This window comes from Jatropha curcas, chromosome 10 (assembly GCF_041381405.1).
Source record: "Jatropha curcas cultivar XTBG-Jc1 chromosome 10, XTBG_Jcur_1.0, whole genome shotgun sequence".
Lineage (NCBI taxonomy): Eukaryota > Viridiplantae > Streptophyta > Magnoliopsida > Malpighiales > Euphorbiaceae > Jatropha > Jatropha curcas.
This window is the reverse complement of record NC_143160.1, coordinates 22473328-22497512: the sequence shown is the minus strand read 5'-3', so window position 1 is coordinate 22497512 and position 24185 is coordinate 22473328. Positions and strand designations below refer to the sequence as shown.

General features: G+C 29.4%; 2 protein-coding genes and 1 long non-coding RNA gene across 4 annotated transcripts; 2 read left to right on the top strand and 1 right to left on the bottom strand.

The window, feature by feature from the left end:
• Nucleotides 1-2192: 2192 nt before the first annotated feature.
• On the bottom strand, nt 2193-4632 carry LOC105635548 (uncharacterized). The gene is made up of 3 exons (XR_001046921.4): nt 4160-4632; nt 3582-3647; nt 2193-2758 (listed from the first exon to the last, which is right to left on the bottom strand). It is a non-coding gene; the product is annotated as an uncharacterized LOC105635548 (long non-coding RNA).
• Nucleotides 4633-6891: 2259 nt separating this feature from the next.
• Nucleotides 6892-15768, top strand: LOC105635549 (alpha/beta-Hydrolases superfamily protein). The gene is made up of 11 exons (XM_012218620.4): nt 6892-7282; nt 7383-7474; nt 7759-7877; nt 9306-9441; nt 9590-9641; nt 11131-11231; nt 11913-12095; nt 12523-12680; nt 13354-13408; nt 13575-13628; nt 15198-15768. Exons 1-11 carry the CDS (start codon nt 7036-7038, stop codon nt 15615-15617), a joined length of 1617 nt encoding a protein of 538 aa, XP_012074010.1. The 5' UTR covers nt 6892-7035; the 3' UTR covers nt 15618-15768.
• A 2163-nt stretch (nt 15769-17931) lies between these two features.
• CYTC6A (Cytochrome c) lies at nt 17932-22818 on the top strand. 2 transcript variants are annotated; one of them, XM_012218624.4, is made up of 6 exons: nt 17932-18091; nt 18196-18313; nt 19483-19583; nt 19914-19945; nt 21631-21694; nt 22443-22818. In XM_012218624.4, exons 1-6 carry the CDS (start codon nt 18029-18031, stop codon nt 22581-22583), a joined length of 519 nt encoding a protein of 172 aa, XP_012074014.1. In that variant the 5' UTR covers nt 17932-18028; the 3' UTR covers nt 22584-22818. The 2 variants fall into 2 exon arrangements, with proteins under 2 accessions (XP_012074014.1, XP_012074013.1); XM_012218623.4 differs by having other exon boundaries at nt 17943-18091; nt 18178-18313.
• The last annotated feature ends 1367 nt before the right edge of the window (nt 22819-24185 follow it).

The window sequence follows — 24185 nt, the reverse complement described above, 5'->3', positions numbered from 1 at the left end:
AAACTTATTATTTTCAAAAAAATTAAAGTCTAATCTTATAATTAATAATAATTTTTTTATTTTATCATCTATAATTATTTTATTAAATATACTTGGCTTTTAATGTTATCTTATCATATTAAAATTAGTTTAAGAAATATTATTCGCTTACAATATGAATATTATTTAAACAGGAATAAATTTTAATTTAAAGTTGTTATACGTAAAATCATATCTTAACATTATATAAATATTTAGAAAATATAAGAGAAAAATTATAATCATACTTAATATTATATAAAAATAATTAATGAGTATAAACAATGAGTTATACTCAATAATAATAACGTCACGTCACAAAAAATACTAGTATACCTAAGTGCATTCTGAATCAACATTTTATTAAAGAGAACTTATTCAGGAATTCATTCACTCTACTCTTTAAATTTATTTAGCATTAAAGTTTATTCAAAAATTAATTTAGCATTTCCATTCTAAGCTTACTTAGAAGTAGGCATGGCCAACGGTTCATTTTGAATCGGAATTGAACCGTACTGTAAATGAATCAAAATCAGACCAGATCCTTCGGTTCAAAATTTTGAACCAGAACTGGCGATTCAAGGGCCTATTAAGGTTCACATGAATGTTAGAATCTGAACCTGAACTGGCCCTGAACCAGCAGTTCTGATCCGGTTCGAACCGGGAATTTTCTATTTTTGTTTTCAAAATAATAATCACTTAGCCTATTTTATACATCTCTAAAAGTCTCAATAATCTTTTACTATATGATATACGTTACTTAAGATTTTTTTTTTTTTTTTTTAAATACACTTTACTTTAAAAGTTAAAAATCTAAAAAGTAAAATGGTTAAAAAAGAGAGAAATATTTAGTCTAAACTTATGTTGTTTTTAATTTTTTTTACCCTTTTAAATTATTTACTAAGTTTAAAATTATATTCTTTTGAAAAATTTTTCAAAATTTTCTTATAATTTATTTAATTAATAACATTTAAACAAAATAAAGTGACAACTTATTTGATTATTTTGTAAAACTAATTAATTTTATTCTTATATGAGTATGAGCATTCTAAAATTTATTTAAAATAAAATTTATAAATATTTTTTAAACTCATATTAATATTTTCAAAAGAAAGATGTAACGTTAGAATCGATTTTTTTAAAAAAAATATATATATATATATATATAACCGAAAACTGTGATCGAAACTGTTGGTTTATCAGAACCGACGGTTCAAGGGCTAATTTAGGTTTTACATTTTAAAAATTTTGAATCATTAATTTCGTGAACTGGAACCGGTGATTCAATGAACCGGCCATGCCTACTTAGAAGCTTTTACTCAAAATGTCCACCTGCTTCTTAACCTACGTTTCGTTCACTCAGCCAACGCCTTAGCAACACCAAAGCTTTCCACTCTCTACTCTACGATTTTTAAAAATTTTCAAACTTTTTAATAAAAGTTCCATCCTTTCAGGTTCTCAACCTATCGGTAGAAGCTTGCACCAATAAGCTCTACCCAATGTTCAAAAACTTCCTTTTCAATAGACACTTACATCTTTACCTTTAACTTCCCTAATATTACAACCCTTTGCCATGTATTCTACATTCATTAGTAAGTCCACATGGCTTGAGGCTTGTAGTAACAATTATTAAAACGACTGGCCACATGAACGCTCAATCTTTACCTATACATATAATGTTTGTGTTGTCAAATGCAGTCCATTTGGTTTTTGAAGATTATAACAGGCTTATTACTGTCAAATATTTATTTTAATTGCATTAAACATCTGTGAATTTCAAACCATAACAATTCTTGCAAGCAACAATTCAAATAAACAACATTCTCAAAGAAAAAAGAAAAAAGACAAATTAAAAAAAAAAAGGCAATGGAAGAAAAGCTATATGATTTAGGGGTCAGCAAATTTCTGGAAATAAAGTTATATTGCTTATGTATTGTATATCAAGCTTTTAGATAATTTTTATTCAAACAAAAAAAAAAGAAAAGAAAAAGCTTCCAAAGAACATTTGTTATGAAGCATGCTATCATAGAAAAGAAGCACCAATAAAATAAAAAAAAGCGAACAATGACAATAACCTTATCTTTAGAAAAATTCAATTTAATCAACTTTTAAAAACTAATTTAACCAATGAAGATACTCTATAAGTATAAGTTGTCATAAAATTAAATAAATAATGACAATAAGTTAATTTTTTTAAATAAATAATCAAAGTAAATATATAAATTCGTTCATGTACTTTCTACAAAAAAAAATCTTGTAATACACCAAGTGTCACGACCCGTTTCTGTGGGCCGGACCGGCACTAGGACCCAGGTAAACTTAAAGCCTCCGAGGCCCGTAGTAAACCTAAACTACTAAACTCAAGCATAGCACATCATTTAGTAGGAACAGTAAGCCCATACAAATTAGGATATAAATGTTACATAATTCGGCCCAATTTTAATTATCTCAAACAAGTGTAGTCTGGGCCTAATCATAATCAATCACATTCATAATATGGCATTCTGATTCACCTGCACCTAATAACACAACAAACTATATATAAGGTAACACATACGGCAAGCCCAATTGAAAATACATGACCCTACAACTGCGGAGTTCAACAATAGTTTGAAAATAGAGTAGTGCATATAATTAATAATACAATTCTCAACTTATAATAACAAAAGTTATAAATTTACTTTTGTAGCTCCGCGAGGAAAATGACAGAGCTTCTGTTGGATCAGCAACTTCCTACTACCTGAGAAGTTTGGAGAGAAGGGGGGGTGGGGGGTGAGTTTTGCAACTTAGTGAGTAATAATAAATAATACACACCACATACAGTCACGCAAAATGCACCCTAATATTCTAAAATGAGCATACTACAGTCATTCATATGGCACAACACTAGCACCCACAAGTAATGTCACCTTCAAGTAATCAAGTAAGTGGAAATTAGTCAGTGGCACCACCTGAAACCCCAACGAGCCGTCCTCATACATGGCTCGCCCTCTCGTACATGTGCACCAGGGAGCCGATCCCCCATACGGCCAACTGGTCTAATCCTCACTGACCAGTCCTCTCATTGTTTTTCCATTCTCTCTTCTTTTTTTTCCATATCAACAGGAGGCAACCCGGTGGTCTCCATCCAATCTAGATCATCAAGTGCTCACAACAAGAGGCCACCCTGCGGGCTACAATCAAATCTAGATTATCAGATACGCACAACAAGAAGTCATCCTGTGAATTTCCATATAATGTATATCATCGGTGCACAAGGGGGCGCCGATCTCCCATTTTTCCGGCCGACGGTCAAGTATCATATCATAACCGGATCCATATCACAGACCGTCCTCACAAACCCATGGTGGTCCACTTCATCCCAATTCCACACAAACAAAGCACAACATATTCACAGCACAAATAATCAAACAATTCTTTCAACGTATTACACCAAATCCATCCAAATATACAATTATACAATATAAAATAAATATGAGTTTAATATAAAAATATATATATAAGGTAAAAAAAAAAAATGCTATGCAAATGCATGTTGATCGGCATTATTTATTATCACTCACAGTGATGGAAAGCGAAGTTCTAGCTTTGATTCTGTCCTGGAGGAGCACTACATGGATCCGAGCGATCTAAAGAATTTAAGAATAGGACACGGAAAAAAAATGACTACGTCAGACAAATAGGAAATACAAGAATCGCTCAAGTAAATTATCTACATATTTGACTTCTATAAATAATTTAATTTCTGCCGAAATTTCGGCAACATCTCCCCTAAAAATTGAACTATCCACCTGTTAAAATATCAACAATATAACAAATATTCAACTCAATCCATACGGCCCATCCGTCGGGCAATCAAATAAAATTTTTCCCATCCTCCATCCAAAGAACAAGATCAACATTACCTTCAATTCTCAATTCCTTATTTCATTCCATTTATAATATTATTATCAAAATTCCTCAATAAATTATTTGGTACTAATTTTAAATTGGCTCTAATTAATCAAAGGATTTTAATTAATCAAAATTTATATTATAAATCAATTAATTACTCACAATTCCTAAATTAAATTAACTAAATTAATTAACTACAATAATAAAATCTATTTAATTATCTAAAATTACTAAAATTAAATTATACCCAATAAATATTGCTGCTGGAATTATTTGACCAGAAATGGAGGCTACACGTGCCGGAATGAAGAGCAGGTGGAGGCTAGTGGCCGGAGGTGCACTGGAGCAGCGGCAGGGCTGCTGTGGGATCGGCGGAGGTGACCGATCGACGTGCTGGAGCGGCGGCAGTGGCAGCAGCACCTTGACAGGGCTGTGGTGCTGCTGTAGGAGCGACAGAGGAGCAGCAGTCGCGATCTGAGCTTGCCGGCGCGATGTGGAGCTGCTCTGTGGAGGTGCGACTTGCGGCGGCGAGCTACAGCAATGGCGTGCGGTGGTCGATCTGCTCCAACCTGCAGGCGCAGCACAACGGTAGGGAAGAAGAAAGAAAGAAAAGAAAAGAAAAGGAAAGGAAAGAAAAGAAAGAAAAGAAGAAGAAGGAAAGAGGAAGTGGAGGAGGAGTGGTGGTTGGAGGTGGTGTCGCCGGTGGTCAAGAATCGCAGGAACGGGGGAGGGGGAGTGAGGTGTGTGCTAGAAATAGAGGAAAAAGAAAATTCTAGATGGTTTGGGTCGAACCGGTTCGATTCGATTCAATTCGGCCCAAATCTTCGATTTTCAATTGGTTTATGGCTTTTTCAATTGGTTTTCGGTTCGGTTTCTCACAGTGCTCGCACTAAAATATTACTATGAATTTTCCAGGCTGTCGGTACATTAAATTTAATTGAAAAATCTTTGAAAATATAAATTTGAGTTGTTTCACCAGGGGATTTGTCTTGTCTTAAAGTTAAGAACTTCGATAATATTGTAAACTTTTTAGAGTTTTTAATTTATATTTATAAATATTAGTTTGTTATGTGGTTGTACAACTTTTAGAAAAAAATAATTTTAATTTTTTTAACTATTCAATAAGTGTTTAATCCATCAATTTATCAAAATATTAAAATATTGAGGAAGTATAATTTGATAAATTGATGTACTTAATGGTCAATATAAAAATTGAAAATGCTGAAGATATTTTTATAAAAAGTAATAAGAGTAAATTTATGTATTTTACCGCTAAATTAATGTAAATAATATTGATTTAATACTACTTAAATTCAATTCCCATGCTCGATCATGATTAGTTTCCAATTATACTCTCATAACTGTCGTCAAATGCATTCGATAATTTTTTTAGACACTATGAATATTGAAAGGAAAAAAAAAATTATCCTTTTATTTGGAATAAATGAATTTCACAAAATTTGATGGAAGTTTCTTATAAATCCAAATCTTTGTGTTTGTATAAAAAAAATGAAGAATTCAATTCTATAGATTTAAATATAATTAAATGAAATTCTACAAAAAAAAAAAAAATTTCCAAATGAATTTCACAAACTTAAATGATTTGAAACTTTATTACAAAACTATTCATCTTACGTTTGTTTACCAAAAGCAGTGTTAATCTTTGTTTGGATCAGAATATTTTCTTAAAGAGAGGAAAATAACCATGAAAAAAATTCTAGATAAAGGCATTTATGAGGAAGAACAAAATATTAAAGAAAATAATATTTCACTAATTTTTTATTCAAGCCTACGTATTTTGAATTTCATCAATTTAAAAAGAAAATACTGTAAGAAATAAGAATTTCTATTTATCTTTATTAAATTACCCGAATATTATAGAATAACTAAAACCACATTTTATTATTTACTAGTCTTGACGTGTATTGCATTTTAACTATACTTTTTATTTGTACTTGTTTAATTTTTGTATGTCATTGCTTATTTTTACTTGTTTTTATTAATTATTATTATTATTAATATTAAATATTAATTATAATCTTCGTCTTATATTATTTAAATTTTTATAATATTAACATAAAATTTCAAATGAAATTAATGTGAATATAAAAAATATTGTAAAAAATTACTTTTTCTTTTTTTTATCTATCTCCTAAATAAAATATTATAATTATTGTCTTACATTATTTTGATTTTTATAATGTTATAAATTTCATATAAGATTAATATATACAGAATATTATAAAAAAAAGACTCTTTTTCTTTTTTTTTTAATATCCTTTCTAAATAAAATATTTTAAATTATAATAAAAACAGAATCAAATATTTAAAAAATAAAATATAAAAATTTTCAAAGTCTCATTATCATAATATATTAAAAATTAAATTTAAAAAAAGATAAAATTTAAAATTTCGAAATGATTAATTATCTATATGCATTTATTTAAAAAATAATTTTAATAAAATTATATGCCAATCAACTAATAAAATAATTCATTATTACTAAGATTATTTTAACATATTTAAAATTTAAATTTCATCAAGGCTATTATTAAAAATCTCATTATCCTATATTCACGTCTATCTATTTCTATATCCATATCTATATATAATATAAATAAATAAATAGATATAGAAAAATAAATAAAAGTACAATTGTCTATTTTTATAATAATAGTTTTTCCCCTCAAGTTTTACCCTCTACATAAATTTAATTTATTTTTGCCTTTTCATTATATGCAAATACATAGGTAAAAAATAACAATATACAGAAAAATGACAAAATTTCCCATTATTTTCATTACTGCATTGTTTTCCGTCCACTCCTTTCCAAATAAAGTGTCAAGTTATATAAAATAAAACAAATTAAAGAAAAGTACAGTTATATCGTCTTCTTGTTAGCTTCCGTATAACGGTGGGCAAAACGAGCTTTACTTCCATTTTCCTTTAGCTTCACGGCTCATTATCAAATCCCAAATTATCCATAATAAATTCCAAAATCTCCAATTATTTACCCTAAATTTATCTTTTTCCCCTCCAAAATTGCCACTATTCAATCCCCAATCAGTGACAAAACGTCTCTGTTTTACGAGAATTTTGTTTTTTTTTTCTCTTTAATTGGGTATGGCCGTGTTGCTAGAGGACATTGTGCAATCGGTAGAGCTATGGCTGAAGCTTATAAGGAAGAAACCGCAACCTTATGCGGATCCGAATCTCGACCCGGTTTTGTTGGTGCCTGGCGTCGCCGGTTCCATTCTAAAGGCGGTGGACAATGACAACGATAAAAGGGATGAACGCGTTTGGGTTCGAATTCTTAGAGCCGATTACACGTTTCGCACTAAGCTTTGGTCGCGCTTCAATCCTTCTACAGGTATATTGTTGCTGCTAAGATAATAATTTTGAATTTAAAAGATTTGCTCAAGTCAGTTTATCTGAAGTTTTCGTATAATTATTTTGATTATATGGAACAGGTAGAACTGAGTCTTTAGATCCAAACACAAGAATTGTGGTTCCTGAGGACAGATATGGATTATATGCAATTGATGTCTTGGATCCTGACCTGGTACCTTTTGTCTTCTTGCTTCTTATGCTTATGTAGTACAAGGTTTTAGTTTCATTTTGAAAACCTGCTTAACCTATTAAGTAGTACAGTTTGTCTTTTTTAACTTCTTTTTACCAACTATTAATCATATCAGCTGAACAAGTGTGGCTTAGATGCAATTAAACCCCAGAGAATATATTGAATGTAACAGTCACATTTTTGTTTTATTTACTAGTTTTTAGTTATGCATAGTGTTGAAAATAAACTATGAAGCATTTTCAAATATGTTTTTTTGGAATTTGTAGGTCATAGGACGCGATTGTGTTTACTATTTTCATGATATGATTGTTGAGATGATCACTTGGGGTTTTCAAGAGGGAAAAACTTTGTTTGGATTTGGCTATGATTTTCGCCAAAGTAATAGGTATGTACTGAACTACAATTTCTCATGAATGCTTGTGACATTTGAAGAATAAAGTTTATGCTAATATTTTGTAGTTGACAGAATAAAGTTTATGCTAGTATATTTTTTAGTGCATAATCTTTTCTTGCGTTGGCAAGATAGATTTGTTATTATAAAAGAACAAACAACACCTTCGTGCAACAGAGAAAATGGGGAAAAAACTCTGGTGCTTTTATTACTGGAAATTCCTGTTCAGCCTCTTGAAGAAAGTTATTTTCCTTTTCTTGTCCATTTCAAATTGTTTATCTAAAATCAAAAGTCAAAGCTGCATGCTTGTTCACTTTCCTGTATCATCTTTTGCTAGTGCTTTCAATTAAAATTGCTTATAAGAGATTGCAAAATTTGAAATTTAGTGATTGAAATTTACTATCTTATGTATTTTCTTAACTTTCTGCCGGGTCAAAGATGAAATTCTTTCTAAGACATAGAGTGTACATCTTTTCTGATTTCATCTTAAAACATGGACTGTTTGCTTCCTATATTTTGGCTTTTAAGATGTTTGGTTTTCTTTATCATTCAACTTTATAACCTTTCTTTTTTCGGTATGGCGCTCCACGAGCAAGGAGTGCCACGCACGAGCTTATGGTAGATGATTAAGCTGATATACAAAAGAACAGTTCTCATATATATATATATATATATATATATATATATATATATATATATATTTTGGAACCTGCAATTTTATAGTGTAGGAAATGATAAGCAGTCCACAGTGATGGTGCTCATAAGTTTAATATTTGCAGTACTTGACCAAAAAGTCTTTTGATTATTATTTTTTTTTTTTAATTTGTAATGAATATAAAAGATTTAAAATGTAACTGTTACAGTTTTATGAAATGTAGTGGGGAATAATGTTTAATAATTATGGTGTGTTTGCCTCATTTTACAACTATGATCAATTTGAGAAGCATGATGTACCTTAAAGAGAGAAAATCTAGTGCCAGATTGGCTGGAGTAGTGAGTCAAGGTATCTTTCCAAAAAGAGAATAAATGTAAAACTATATTTCAATCTCTCCTGTTGGAATCAATACTCGCGTGGTAGCTACAGTTAACCTTTTTGCAGACAATTGATTGATAATCATTGAAAATGAAACTTTTTTTATATATTTTATTTCTTGAAAGTTAGAGTGGCCGATTCACTAAACCAGTGTTTCTGGTTCAGTGGGCCGGCAAGGTTCAACAACAGTTGGAACCACTGGTTTTCTGTCTGGTTCCAATCTCAATACCCAGAAGAAAGGGTAAAACTCAATGTTCTGATTTTGCTTTTATATGATTGTTGGAAGTCTTTTTGTTCTCTTGATTTTGCTATCTGTTCAATGACGTTGGCTTTCTAATGGATATGTTTTCATAGGTTAATATGTATGCTTATGGTTTATTTGTAATTAGGTTGGCAGATACAATGGAGTGCTTTGCTAAAAAATTGGAGTCCATATATAATGCTTCTGGTGGGAAGAAGATTAACATCATAAGCCATTCTATGGGCGGTCTTCTAGTTAAATGTTTCATGTCCTTGCATACTGATGTAACAACCCTGCATTTTTTTTTCTGGCTTATCTTTTTCTTTTTTCATTTGTTCTTCTTCTTCTTCTTCTCTTCTCTGTCTAGTAGATGAACTTATGCTTTCCCTCTCTTTAATGAATACCTTGAATGCTTTTGCCTTTTTATCGCAGATTTTCGAGAAATATGTGAATAATTGGATTGCTATTGCTGCACCTTTCCGGGGTAAGTGAGTATTAGACAATTTGGTAACCACTGGATGGTCTTAGTGGCTGTGCTACTCTGCATCTTTCGGGCTCTGCAAAATCTGTACAGTTTCTGAAGTGATTAAACTTTTTTTTTTTTTTGTGGACAAGGTCCAACATCACCATGTTCAGACTTCTGGCTCATCCATTGCCTCAAGCTGAAAACATAAATTATATTTCTGCAAGTTTGTTGTAAAACTAGGAGTTAGAGTGTCTGAGTGAATGTTGTGGAACCTGAAAGAGAAGGATGGGAAAAAGAAGATAAAGCATAAAAAAGATGGACAGGAGATATTATTAGAAAGGAATAAAAGGGCTATTATTCACTAATTACAAGCCACTTCAAAAGTACAGATGGGTGACCTTGTGTAGGCAATGGAATCAATTGCATGATAGGGAATGGAATCAAGTCATCATGATAAAAATGAGAACTAGAAAATTTCAAATAAGAAAAACTATTTGCTGTAGTTTATTATTTGTTCAGTCATTACGTTTATTCAAATGTTTGGTTGGCCTTCTAATAAGAAGGGAGAGAGAACTGTAAAGAGAAGTGAAAGTGCTATACTTAAATAGAAATGATGCTGTTAATGGCATATCATTCATTCATATTAAGGTGGCATTTAACAGAACATTCAAAAATAGAATTTTGTTGCTGAAATTTAAGAATTGAAATATAAAACTGAATTGAAAAAAAACAATGATTTTAGTTATATTACCTAAAGAATTAGTAACGGTCTATGATGATGTTGGCTGCTGTGATGTTTGTGGTGGTGATTTTAATGGTAGAAATTGGGGAGGAAGGTGGGTGTGATAATTTGGTGATATGAAAGTGATGGAGGTTGTGATTGTGATGTTGGAGGTTGTAGTTGTGGTGATGCTGGTAATAAGTGACAACCATGGTAGTTGAATTGATGTTTATGGTATGGTGGTGATGATAGTATTAAACCATGTTAGCGCTTTTGTTAAAATTTAGGGAAATTTTTTTACTATTAATTAACACATTAACTATGATTTGTTTTACTGAGTATTCTTATTTGAATTTAATCAATGCAAAACCGAAAAAATTAATCCTGAGAAGTTTAATAGTTGCTTAACATGGATTATTGGACACATTTTAAGTAGATATGAACTTTCAATCTTCTTGTATCGCATATGGGAAAAATAATATTCTAGATATATGATAATCTAGAATTGCAATTTAAGTTTTTTGGTTGGACCACTTGCAGAATCTTTAAATGAAATATTTTCTATGCTTAAATATAAACATTAACTCCATGGCGTAAAATTTGTACTTCCATTAATGGATCACTTTATAGGAGTCTATTAAAATTTTGTCTGGGTTACTTTGCTCTATGTTTATTTTTAGTCTTCCATTTGCGCATCTATGATTATTTGGACAATTTATACTAAGATGTGATACTTGAATTTTGTTGAAATGAAGTTGCAAGTGTAATGTTGTATTTATCCAACAGGTGCACCTGGGTATGTCACATCAACTTTTCTTAATGGGATGTCATTTGTTGAAGGATGGGAGCAGAATTTTTTTATATCAAAGTGGAGCATGCATCAGCTGGTGAGAGTTCACCTATTTTGGCATTTTAAATTACTTGTTTATTAGAATTTCGTTTTTACGCTATCAGTAAATATTTAATTAGAACGATATTCAAAGTTGATTCTGTTAGGGCTGTTCTGTTATTTATTTACTCTATGACTTCAAGGTATGTTTTGTCATCTGGAATATTTTGACGGGCTTACCCATAATGGTTTTTTTTTTTTTTTTTTTTTTTTTTTTTTTTTTTTTCCTTTTAGAAACTATCTCTCAGTTCTGAATGATCACCTGATCTATCTATCAGAAGTTGTGGAAGAAAATGGGAACGTCGAAACGTTTCTTTCTATTTTTCTAATACTAAAAGCAATTTCATTCTTTTCTTGGCTTATATCTGCATTTTGACTTTCATCTTCTGAATGTGGCAAGAAATGGCCCACATTCAGATGTCACTTTGATCCACAAGAATGTATATTGTAGAGAATAGTTGGGTATTGCCCTCCATTTTTATGTTCACACATAGTATTGTTTTCTTCTCTCTGCTGAATAGTCAATGCCAACAATGATTTTCTCTCAATCTGATTTTTAAGATGCTGTCACTGCCTTCTCAAAGAAAATTCTCTCCTTTGGTGACTTAAAACGTATTATCTGCGTGAATAATGGATAAGCTCATTATTTATCTTTATGTATTATGTTGTGGTTTTTCAGCTCATTGAATGTCCATCAATATATGAATTAATGTCATGTCCACATTTTAATTGGCAATACATTCCTCTTCTGGAGATCTGGAAAGAGAAACAAGATAATGATGGCGGCTCTCAGATGATTCTAGAGTCATATTCTCCTGAAGAGATTATCGAAGTTTTCAAGGAAGCTCTTTCTACTAACACGGTGAGCTTAAAACCCATATAGTTTATATTGCTGATTTATAAGCTTTAGATGACCTTATCATGAAAATATATTTGTTTCTTCAGCTAAATGTCTGTAATCTTTGGACTATTGAGCTTTTTTTATATTTTAAGAACGTTATTTCACCTTCTCAAGAACTAACTATTTGTTATTAATAATTGATCAATAATATGTTTGATCTGATGTTTTTATTTAAGGTGCAAGAACCAAAAGAACCTATTTTGGTGCTTACATTACTTAACTTTTCTTTGGCAATCATGATCTAGAAATTATATTTATCCGAGAGACATGTTTAGGTTTCACATATTTTAGGCACTAAGCAGTTATTGTCATGAGTTATGTTAAAAAAAATTAAGAGATGTGCATGACTGTGTGTTTGGCCCGTAATGTATAAATTTTCTTATTTCAGGTCAATTATGATGGAACGGATATTCCTCTACCTTTTAACCTAGAGATCTTGAAATGGGCTAATGAAACAAAGAAGGTTTTGTCTTCTGCTAAAGTTCCTCCTCAAGTTAAATTCTACAATATATATGGGATCAACCTTGAGACTCCTCACAGTGTCTGGTAATGCTTGCTTTTATCCACGCTTCGCATAATCTCAGACCTCACCAATGAAACCCTAGCTTTGCAGGATAATAATATGAACAAATTGTCAAGATCAAAAAAGTTTTATTTTATGCTCACTAGTCAATGCCAAGTTTTTCTTTCTATTATTTTGGATGTATTCGAACTCTTTAATTTTTATATAGGGGACTGGTACTCATGCAATTTGGATTTTCTAGGCACATGACACAGTTGTTGAACATGAATTGAATAAGAGAAAGGAAAATAGTTTGGAAAGTTAGTGGTAGTAGCAGTCCATGGATCTTCTATTTGGTTTAATTTTCTTGTGCAAGTATATGAGACTGCTATTTCACTTGTGCTTGGGAACTTGGCTGCGTGCTTGAAGTTAAAATTTGTTGCACATGAATTCTAACTTTTAATTTCTCTAGACAATTAAGAGAACAAATACATATAGTCTACATAAAGTCTACAAGTTGATGTAATTTACCTGCGAATCAGAATAATATTTAAGTTGTAAAATCTTCACAGCTTCTATTTCTGGTGTTATCTTTGTGAGGTCTGATTCTCTAGTTATACCATTCTCCCCTGTTTTTTTTCTCTCTACCATTTGAGTCCATAGATTCTTGTTGACATTACATTGGCACTTTATCTATTATTAATTGATCCTCTGCAGCTATGGAAGTGAGGAGGCACCTGTCCGGGATGTCAAGGGACTGCGATTTTTCCAGGTCATTATTTTATACTCTGCACTTTATCTAATACTGTGTGGTTTCGGGGGCAATAATTTCAGTTGCTATCAGATGCTAGTTTTGTTTGAAGAAATTTGTGAATGCGAATATTTGGCGGTGAAAGTTGACTTTTGTGTGGAACCTGACTTATGTTTCAAATTTTCAGCCTACATATGTATGTGTTGATGGTGATGGGACAGTTCCTGCTGAATCAGCCAAGGTTTGCTCCACTTTCCTTTGTGTGACTCATTCAATTTGATATTTTCTGAATTATTGCTGAGAGTGAACTTTTTCATAGTTTTCTAACACTATTTTTTTGTCAATAATTTGTTGATGAGATATAAGGGGAAAAAATTTCATGTCCCTAAATTACAGGAAGCTAACACAGGTCTTTCTATTTTCAAGAACTAACTGCAGAGTCCCTAAATTATAATGAAACTAGCACAGGTCCCTCTGTCCTAAAAATCCATCATTTGTCCATCAATTCATATGGAGAAGATGGAAATAACCTTGTGTAGAAAAAAATTCTCTCCTAAATTATAGCGAAATTAAAACATAGGTTCCTAAATTATGCTTCCATTTCAAACTAAGGTTCCTATATTGACGGACGTTTTGGATTGAGGACCTATATGTTAGTTTCACTATCAGGAACCCCACACTCAATTCATGAAAATAGAAGGATCCATGTATGAGTTTAGCTATAATACAGGGATCCAAAAATTTTTTTCCCCCAAGATATAGTATGGTCTTTTTAATGTTTACTACCTTGTTTGTTGTCTAGTCTCAACTCTCAAAGTTACATGTCCCCATAGTTTGCCAAAAGTTATTACTTTGAAAAATGGACTAATTTATCTCTATGTTTCTCCCGTTATACACCTTTATCCTTTATAAAAAAACATTTTGCCTGTTAAGTGCCTTGTGAAAAGACAAAAGTACCCCTTTTCCTTCTCTACACTTAATTCTTATTCTCCTTCTGCATTAATGGAGATGAAAGTTGCAATGATGTGGGGTTGAGTAGCAATGGTGGATTTTGGTCATGAAGATGATAGAGATTTGAGTATGAGTGGGTTTAAGAGTATTTTTGTCTCTTTATAAGGCTCTTAATGGCAAAAGTTGTATTTTTTTGACTGAAGGACAATAGTGTATAATGGTAGAAAAGATAGGGATAAAGTTGTCTATTCTTCAAAACAGAAGGACAAATTAGTAACTTTTCGCAAAATACAAGAACGATTATAATTTCCCCTTGATATTTTACATTCCCGTTAGTGACTTGCTGGCCCAAGAGTTATACTTTTAGTACATTCCTTCACGTCCTAGATGAACAGTATGTGAAAATTGTTTGGCAAGTATTCCATTAAAATGGCTGAGGCTTTAACTTGGAACATTTTGCATCAACTGCTTTTTCTAATTGTAACAAAAGAAAAGACGATTTCTTCGGGGAAAAAAGATCTTTTTGCTTGAAACAGATGGAGACTTGTCATCAGGTGTTATTTTTGTTTTATTTTGTGTAGGATGGATAATATTTTACCCTTGACATTTAATCTATTTTTGTTTTCCTCTGAATAAAATTTCCTCTTGAACAAAATGCATTCTTGATGGCTTAAAGTTGACTTTTGTCAAAGGTCTTACTAAAACACTATTTTGTTTAGCTCCCAAAGAATTTTGTAGAAGCTTTTTTTTTTTTTTTCTTCTGTTGGATACTCTTCCATATGTCAAATCTAGGTATCTTGACTTTCTGAGCAAAAGACTTGATCTCTCTAAAGCCTGTTTCTCTTTTGTCTATTTCCAGGCAGATGGGCTCAATGCAGAAGCGCGGGTTGGTGTCCCTGCTGAGCACCGGGGAATTCTAAGCGATCACCATGTGTTTAGAATTCTTAAACACTGGCTAAAAGCAGGTGAACCGGATCCTTACTACAACCCGCTCAATGATTATGTGATTCTACCCACTTCTTTCGAAATTGGGATGCACAAAGAGAAAGGCTTGCAATTTACATCTCTCAAAGAGGAATGGGAAATCGTCTCAGGAGATCAAGTTGACAACAATAACATGGCTGACAGAAGGCTTGTAGTGAGTTCAAAATCTGTTTCTTGTGCCGGAGATGGTAAATCTTTACCGGAAGAAGCGTACGCGACTGTGATTGTTCATCCTCAGAATGAGGGTAAGCAACGGATTCAGCTAAATGCTGTTGGTGTGTCTGTTGATGCTTGAAATTGAATTATTGTTCGAGTTCCTGGTGCAAATTTGCTGGGTTGCTTGAGATGATGTTGTATGTAAATCTTGTAATGTGCATATATGTTGCTTGTAACCGTGACCATATCGTTGTTTATTGTATAAAAAGTTCTGCACTTGCACAGGAAAACTGCTGATAAACTCTCGCTTGCTCATCCAAATACTGTTCAGCTCGAGTGTTAACATTTAATGTAAGCATGGCCATACTATGGTTCCTAGTACCGGAACTGGTGGGAATTGGAATTGGAACTGGAGGTATACGGTTTGGTTCCGGTTCCAATATTTTGGGAATCGCAAACCAGCGGTTCCAAAAACCGGTCCGGTGCCAAAAATCGGTTGGAACCGGATGGAACCGTTGGTTTTCCGGCCGGTTAGAAATGCCGGTTTGAACTGGTTCGAACCGGTGATTCTATCCGTTACAAATGTGATGGTACTTAAAAAGTTATTGATTTTGAAGGATTTTATAAAATTATTGATTTTGTAGGATTTTAAATTGCAAAGTATGGATAAAAGAGTTCCTCACAAATTCATCCTCCAACCCAAAGATTTAAAAAAATCTTTTAAAATCTAACAGAGTTTTAATTTAATACTCCCTTATTAAAGATGGAAATAGAGTGGGTATTCGCAAATTTTAAATTACCTATATAGGTATTCATTTAAAATTTTACTACTCGCATTCGTTCTAAACTCATTTAAATATTCATTTAAGTTTTCATATTTGAACCCATTTAAATTTTACTATCTGTATATGTTTAAAATTTGTTTAAAGTACCTCTTAAATGGGTAGTATACCCGTAAATCTTAAACTATCAAAATTCGGACTTATTTGAAATACATTTTTACTAATAATGGATAGGTACCCGTAGCACTTTCAAATCTATTTAATATAGCGGTTAATGGGCAATGGATATCCATATATCTATATATATGTTCTATCTGTATCTATTATGGATAGTAATTTCGCTACCTATATCCGTTACGGGTAGTAATTTCATAATATTCGTTCTAAACCCATTTATAACTATCCATATTGTCTTTAAATGGATCGGACTGAAGCGGGTACCCTAAAATACTTGTATCACTTCCATCACTACCCTTAAGGTGTAGAATAATGTATTAATTATTGGATTAGTCTCAAATTAATTCATGTGTTGAGAATTTGATATTTTGACAAAAATTAATATTAATGCTGTTGTAAATTTTCAAAATTAATTTGATTATTTTTTTAAAAATTTTTATGGGTTGATTTCAATTAAATAATGATTCAATCAAATAAAAAAAATTGAAAAAACTTTGAAATAATTGAAAAACTGAAGAATACAATCTATCATTGTTGTGGAGAATCGCTAGACTAAATGAGTCGTAAGCATTGGGCCTATCTCAATGTCTGCCGCATCCTTACGTGAGCTCTGGCAGTTGGCATTGGTCTTGGCTAATGGTAGTCGCTGATTTTCTATTATATATATATATATATATATATATATATATATATATATATATATATATATATATATGGAATTTTCCGATGAGACGAGAAATATATGGTCTTCTGATCATATTATGACTATTTTGGGAGCACAGGGTGGCCGCTGCCGACGTTGGCAATTACAGGCCTTTCACTATTATTGGCAGTAAAATTATAATGAAGAAAAAAATCGATTTTGGAGAAGAAGACATATGTTACTTTTTGGTTCCCTCATTATTTTTCAGTTTTTCAATTGGACTCTAAAATCTTTTAATTTATTCAATTAAGTCCTGAAATTAATTTTTATTAAATATATAAAAATCATTGTAATTTTATCAAAGTCAATTAAAATCTACAAAAAAAGTCTCACCAATTCCATCAAACTTTATATAGAATTCTATTAGAATATGTAAAAATCTTAGGAAATTCTTCAATTTCATCAAACTCAACAATTCTTTTAAAATTTTACATAATCCTAATCAATACACCTCCTTAGTAATACAATTATATAATAAGTTTCACAAACTACAATATATTCTACTAGCAACATTTCAAAATTTGATATTTCACCAAACTAAATTAATTCAAAAGATTCATAATCACAAAATTGTTATTATTTACGAGTTGAGATGAGTTTGTGGATTTAACTAGTAAATTCGCAGTTCAGCCAAACCATGAAAATCATTAAAAATAATTGATTCAATCCAGCACATTATGCTTTGAAATTAGTAGAATTGAATCGAATCGAATAATTTAAGTTGGACCGAGTTAGAATGTGTCATCTGCAGTACTATTATATGCTGTTAATGTAAAATACCCCTTTTTATGCTTTATATGCGAAGAAAAAAAAAAAAGGACAATGTTATATTAGAGCTAGCTGCACCCACAAATAGGCTTGCTACTACATTTTGAATCCCATCAGAAGATGCAGATTCTGTCAGTCATTTCTGGCTATAGAAATGGACCGTACAATTCTCTCTTATCAACGGTACACTTCTCTCTCTCTCTCTCTCTCTCTCTCTCTCTCTTCCCTTGAAAGCTGCAATTTTTTCTAACTTCTAAACAGTTAATAAGGATATATGTGGTTGGAAGGGAAACGAGAAGCAAGTTATTGTGAAACAGAGGCATAAGGAGATGAAGTTTGTGAAGAGCTTGGCTCCACCTCTAATGGCTGCCCTTATAGCCTTATCTCCTATCTGCAACGCCCCAGGTATTCTTGTCCACTTGATTTTAGATTTCAATAATCCTGTCCTCTTCGCTATTTTAATGAATTTTATCTACTTCTTAGTTTTTCACAATTCAAAATTTTATTTTTAGAATTTTTGTAGTTAAAATAATGTTTTTAAGTTAAAAAATATTATAAAAAACTTTTAATATATATATATATATATATATATATATATAAAATTTAAACTATTAAGATAACTAAATTGCATTTCTTGGAAATTAGTTATTACATAGTGCTTAAACTATTAAAATAAAACCTATAAGAGTGACTTATATGGTAATGTATGCTTATAGTGAAATTTTCCACGAAGACGGTGATATGTGGAAAAGTATTTATGGAGAATGACAATTATAAATCTGAATGGGATTAATTTCATTCTAAATAAAATTTAAAATTTAGGTTTTGTTTGTTCTTATAAAATAATTTATAAAAAAATATTTTTCACAATTTTCTGTTGTTTTGGCAACGTTTAGAAAAATAAGTCAACGGAAAATATTTTCCTTATCAAAGGAAATTAATTCATTTTTAAAGAAAATGACTTCTCATTTTCAAAAGCATAAAATATTTTTCGGCTTTTAACAAACTTATTATAACTTTATAACTTCATATCTTTTTAATTTATTAATTATTGATATTCATTACCACTATTCATCATTCATCACCAGTCACCACCACCGGCTACCATCACTGATCACCGACGACTTTCGTAACTTACCATTTTTTTCATTATTCTTATATTTAATAATAATATTTTTAAAATACAAAATTTGTATTATTATTATTATTTGTCTTACGAGTTAATTTAATATTTTTAATTAATTTTTAATATTACAACCAAATAATAAAAAGTAAGTAATTTGGAGACAAATGGAACCTTAGGTACTCCCAAAAAAACTGTTAAAAAGGATTGAAAAATAAAAAAATAAAAAAAAGTTAAATTTCAGGTTAACTTGACTTGACTTAAACAACCTAGGCTATTTATTTTTTTATCAAAAAAGATTATAAGCATGACAAGTGTATTATATTACATTAGATTATATTTATTACATATGATTTATTAAAAATAAATTGGAAATTTTACAAAAAAGGAAAATACTCATCTACTAATCGAATTCTAATTATAAAAGAGGCTCTAATTTATGTGGATGCAGAGTCAGCAGCACAAACCACCGCAGATATACAAAAGGGTGCAACGCTGTTTAATCGTTCTTGCATTGGGTGTCACGACGGCGGTGGAAACATTATTCAACCGGTAACTGTTTTTCTTTTACTTTTACTTTTAACTTATTTATTTTATATGATTTTCAATAAATATTACTATTTTAAATTAGTTTCTTTAATATATCTAATACGTATAAATTATGATTCAATCATAGTTAACTATTCTAAAGTAAATCCTACTTAACTGAAATTAATAAAATTTTAATTATAAATTAATAAAATTAAATATTTTAAAATAATTTCTATAGCTTAAATATAAACCTTCAATGATAAAGATTATTATTGATAAATGTATTTTAAAAGAAAGTAAATAAATTTATTACAAATGCTATTTAATCCTTGCTTATTCATTTCATTTTAGGGTGCCACTCTTTTTCTGAAGGATTTACAAAGGTAAGCCATGAATTTTTTATACTTTAATTTAACAATTAAGTTATGGTTAACTATTATATTTTGATGACATACATAAATTTATCCTTGAACTTTGTTAATTTAATCTTATTGCATCTTCAATTTTTTATTTTGATCAATTAAATATTTCAACTTATAAAATTGCACTTATTAAACCTTTAGTTTTTAAATTTATTTTATTAAATACTTCAACTTGTAAAATTAGAACAATTAAACACTCATTAAAAAGTTAAAATTTATGAAAATTATTATTCCAAAAGTCATGCTAACTACATATCAAGTTGATATTTTATAGATAAAAGCCAAAAATCCTAAAAAATATTGATATTAGTGTCGAAAAGTGTGTAATATTACAAAAATTTACAACTTCAAATGCATGATAGGTCATTCGCAAAGTTCAGGGTGCCATAAGATTAAAGTTACAAAATTTAGGGGTAAATTTATGCATTTAGCCATTATATTTTAGTATAAGCAATAATAAATATTTGAATTTGGACTTTTAATTAAATGGTTATAGATTTATTACATTACTATTTTGTTTTTGATTAATTTGAAGGGCTGACGTAATATAATGCATGAATAATTAAGATCTAGTTGATTTCTAAAAAGGAAAAACCTATTGATTTTATTTTTATCTAATTTTTTTATTATAAACAAAATTTTACATTAAATGAATTTAATTGTGTTTTTCATTTTTCAATTTAAAACAATAATTCTCAACTCAACTTGAATTGTCCCATGGTTTTAAAATTTGATTATATTTTCAGATTTTTATTAATATAGATGGTTTATAAATTATATTATAGGCAAAATTAATGGAAAATCATATACAATATTATATTCTAAAAAATTAATAGAAAGATACATATAAAAAAGTTAAATTATGATAAAGAGTATAAACAACATGGCATGTTTTTAAATACTAGCATCATCAAAGATTGCTGTTAAAAAAATTTTGAAAGCATATTAGACAGTTAGAAAGGTGACTTAAAATTGTAAGGCCTTGTTTGGAAACAGTATTTGAACTAGTGTTTAGTGTTTTAATTGGATCAAAACACTATCTTAATTAATTATAATGTTCGGTAATACAATTTCGTGTTTAGAGTTTGAGACCGTATTTCATAAAATGTTATTTTTATCATCAACGTTTAGCGTTTTATAATTTTTTTATCATATATATACCTATCATTTGTCTTCACCTTGTTCCCCACTTTCGTATCCTTTTTTGTTGTTTTATATTAAATGGCTGATAAAACAGTTATTTGTATCAAACACTTTTATTCTAAATCGCTATATAAATAGCTAACTACTAACTACTAATATCTAACAGCTAACCACTAGTAAAATAACTAACAACTATTAAAACAGCTAACAACTATTAGAACAATCAAAATTACCGAACAGACCCTAAATTCTAAAGAAAAAAAAAATACAAAATTAATCATTAATAATAACTAAATTTGATAATAGATTAGAGAAATAAAAATGGGTGCAAAAAATAACAAACAAGAGAACAATAATAACCGAGATTGCTCCACAAACGGAAAAGCGTTTCCTTAGTATGGCTATATATATATATATTTTTTTAAATTTTGAATTTTAAAAGCATATATATGTATTATGTTTTATACTAAAAAAAAAAAAAAATGGAATGTTTCTACGCACAGGAATGGAGTGGAGACAGAAGAAGAAATATATCGCATTACTTACTTCGGTAAGGGAAGAATGCCGGTGAGTTTCCACATTCAGTATTTAAACTTTTACCCTTCTTTTATTATTTTTTATGGTCTAATTTGTTGCAAAAGTTTCTGTTTTTTTTATAGTATCTTATATGTATTTGTTTTTCCCCAACTTAGAAAAACTAATATTAATTATATTAAAAAGAATTAGGATATTATTGACAAAATAATTTCACTTAACAAGTAGAAAAATTCTCAACTTTGCGATTTTTTTCAACTGCATCATAATTTAAACTTTTTGCAAAACGCATCTTGAAATGAAAGCTGCAAAGTATTTTACACCCAAAATTAAATTAGAATTGAGATTTATATTAAAAAAAAGTATCTATGAGACATATTTATCCACATTTAAGTTTAGATTAAGTTAATAAGATATGCTACATACTAAAAAATGCCTTTGTTTTTAGATATGGTTATATAATACATTATATTTTATTTTAATGGTTTGATGAATATACCCTGAAGCAATTATGTAGCTTTATTAGGATTAATTTCACCAGAAATACCTTCGTTATAAAGACAATCACATTGTCGTAATTAAAATTCAATTTGTCACCTAAATATAAGTAAATTTCTATTGTTATCTCAATAGAAGTTGATGTACGTTTATGTGACAAATTGAGTTAGGGGCAAGACAATGTGATTATCTCTATAATTTAGGTATATGACGGCTGAAATTAACCGGGCTTTATTATGTTTAAGTTTTCTACCAAATGCGGTCTTGTTGTATTACATTGCAGGGATTTGGGGAGAATTGCAGTCCAAGGGGTCAATGTACTTTTGGGCCACGTTTGCAGGACCAAGAGATTAAGATGTTGGCCGAATTTGTGAAGTCACAAGCTGATCTAGGCTGGCCTACTATGGAAAATATTCAAGATTGATTTTTTTTTTTTTTTTAACCACTGATATTTGAACTTATTAATAGAGACCGCTTAATTTGGTTCGGGGCTTAATTACAATTAAAGTTCCCCATCCCTCTCTGCAGATGCATTTAGTAGTGATCGAACTCAAAAGCTCTTCCCATGTATTCAGTCTGTATTAATTTTTTCGATTTTTCTTGTCTGTATTAATTTTTTCGATTTTTCTTTTTCTCATGTAATAAAATTGATTAGTTAAGATACTGTTTGTATTTAAAAAAAAAAAAAAAAAAAAAAAAAAAAAAGAGTAGATGGGATACATTTGAATTTAAAAAACGATTAACGATGACTTCTGATCCAAAAAATGATATTTTATTTTATTTTATATACTTAATGGAAAATGTAAAATTTTCCTTCAACAAGGTTGTGTTTCACCAAAAGTATTTTTCTCAGTTATCCTTTTATTAGAAAAATAATTAATTTGGCCAATTTCTCAGAAAAATATTTCTTTATTTTTTTTAACTTTTATTTTATCTATTAAACAGTTTAACTTCTAAAGTTGAACTTATCAAATACTTTATTTGATCCTTTTAAACACTTTAATTTATAAAATTAACTCGATTAAATATTTATTGAATATTTATTGAATAGTTAAAAATATAAAAATTATTATTCAAAAGTTATATTCAAAATATAAAAATTATATTAACGATATACAAAGGCTTTTACTTCAATAGAGAATCAAAGAATTCTATACCGATACAAAAGTCTATTTTTATAACATATGTTACTATAGCAGGTCACAATGACTTTGTTTTATTTTTCTTTTTTAAATGCGTTAAGATATTTTAACTACAAAATATAGTTTTCGATTTACATAAATTAAAGTTTATGAAATTCATAGTATATAAATTTTTATATAATTTAAATTTTTAATCAATAAATGTTAAAATTATAAAATTTTATATATACATAAAGTAATATTTTATTTATGAAAATTATAAAAATAATTTAACGTAAGAATAATTTTTCAAGTTAAATTTAAAATCTATAAACTTGCGTGAGTAGACATTTTAAATTAAATAAAAATCATAAATGAATATTTTCATGGATAAATATATAATATGGATGTTTTCAAAAAAGAAAAGATGAATTTAGAATAAAAAACTAATAATTAAACTACAAATTAAAAGTAAAAAAATTATTATTTATATTCCTTTATTTTACAGTTAAAAATTATAAATTAAATTAAGATTAAGTAAAAATACAATAGTATATATAATATATAAAATTTTGACCGCAATAGTTCTAAAAATTGATTTAGCAAAGAACAAAAAAAAAAAAAAAAAAGATCATTATAAATTTTTTAACAGTAATGACATTTTTTTTCGCTTGATTATTATTATATATTTTTAAATCAAATAGATGTGACATTAGTAGGCATATTAAAATACATGACATATAATTTGATTATATACATTGGAAAAATTAGTTTATTATTAAATAAAATTAGAGAAAAAATTTAAATCAAACATTTGAGTTATGTAATTTGACTTTCTTAATTTTTAAAAATGCATAGAAAGATAATAAAATGTTGTTATTATACAATAATATAAAACAAGAGAG

Coding starts and splice junctions, on each gene's coding strand:
- LOC105635549 (XM_012218620.4), top strand. CDS start 7,036: ATGGCCGTGTTGCTAGAGGACATTGTGCAATCGGTAGAGCTATGGCTG. Junction 12,096..12,522: donor AAGCTCTTTCTACTAACACG/GTGAGCTTAAAA, acceptor TTCTTATTTCAG/GTCAATTATGATGGAACGGA. Junction 13,629..15,197: donor TTCCTGCTGAATCAGCCAAG/GTTTGCTCCACT, acceptor GTCTATTTCCAG/GCAGATGGGCTCAATGCAGA.
- CYTC6A (XM_012218623.4), top strand. CDS start 18,029: ATGCAGATTCTGTCAGTCATTTCTGGCTATAGAAATGGACCGTACAAT. Junction 18,314..19,482: donor TCCTATCTGCAACGCCCCAG/GTATTCTTGTCC, acceptor ATGTGGATGCAG/AGTCAGCAGCACAAACCACC. Junction 19,584..19,913: donor GTGGAAACATTATTCAACCG/GTAACTGTTTTT, acceptor ATTTCATTTTAG/GGTGCCACTCTTTTTCTGAA.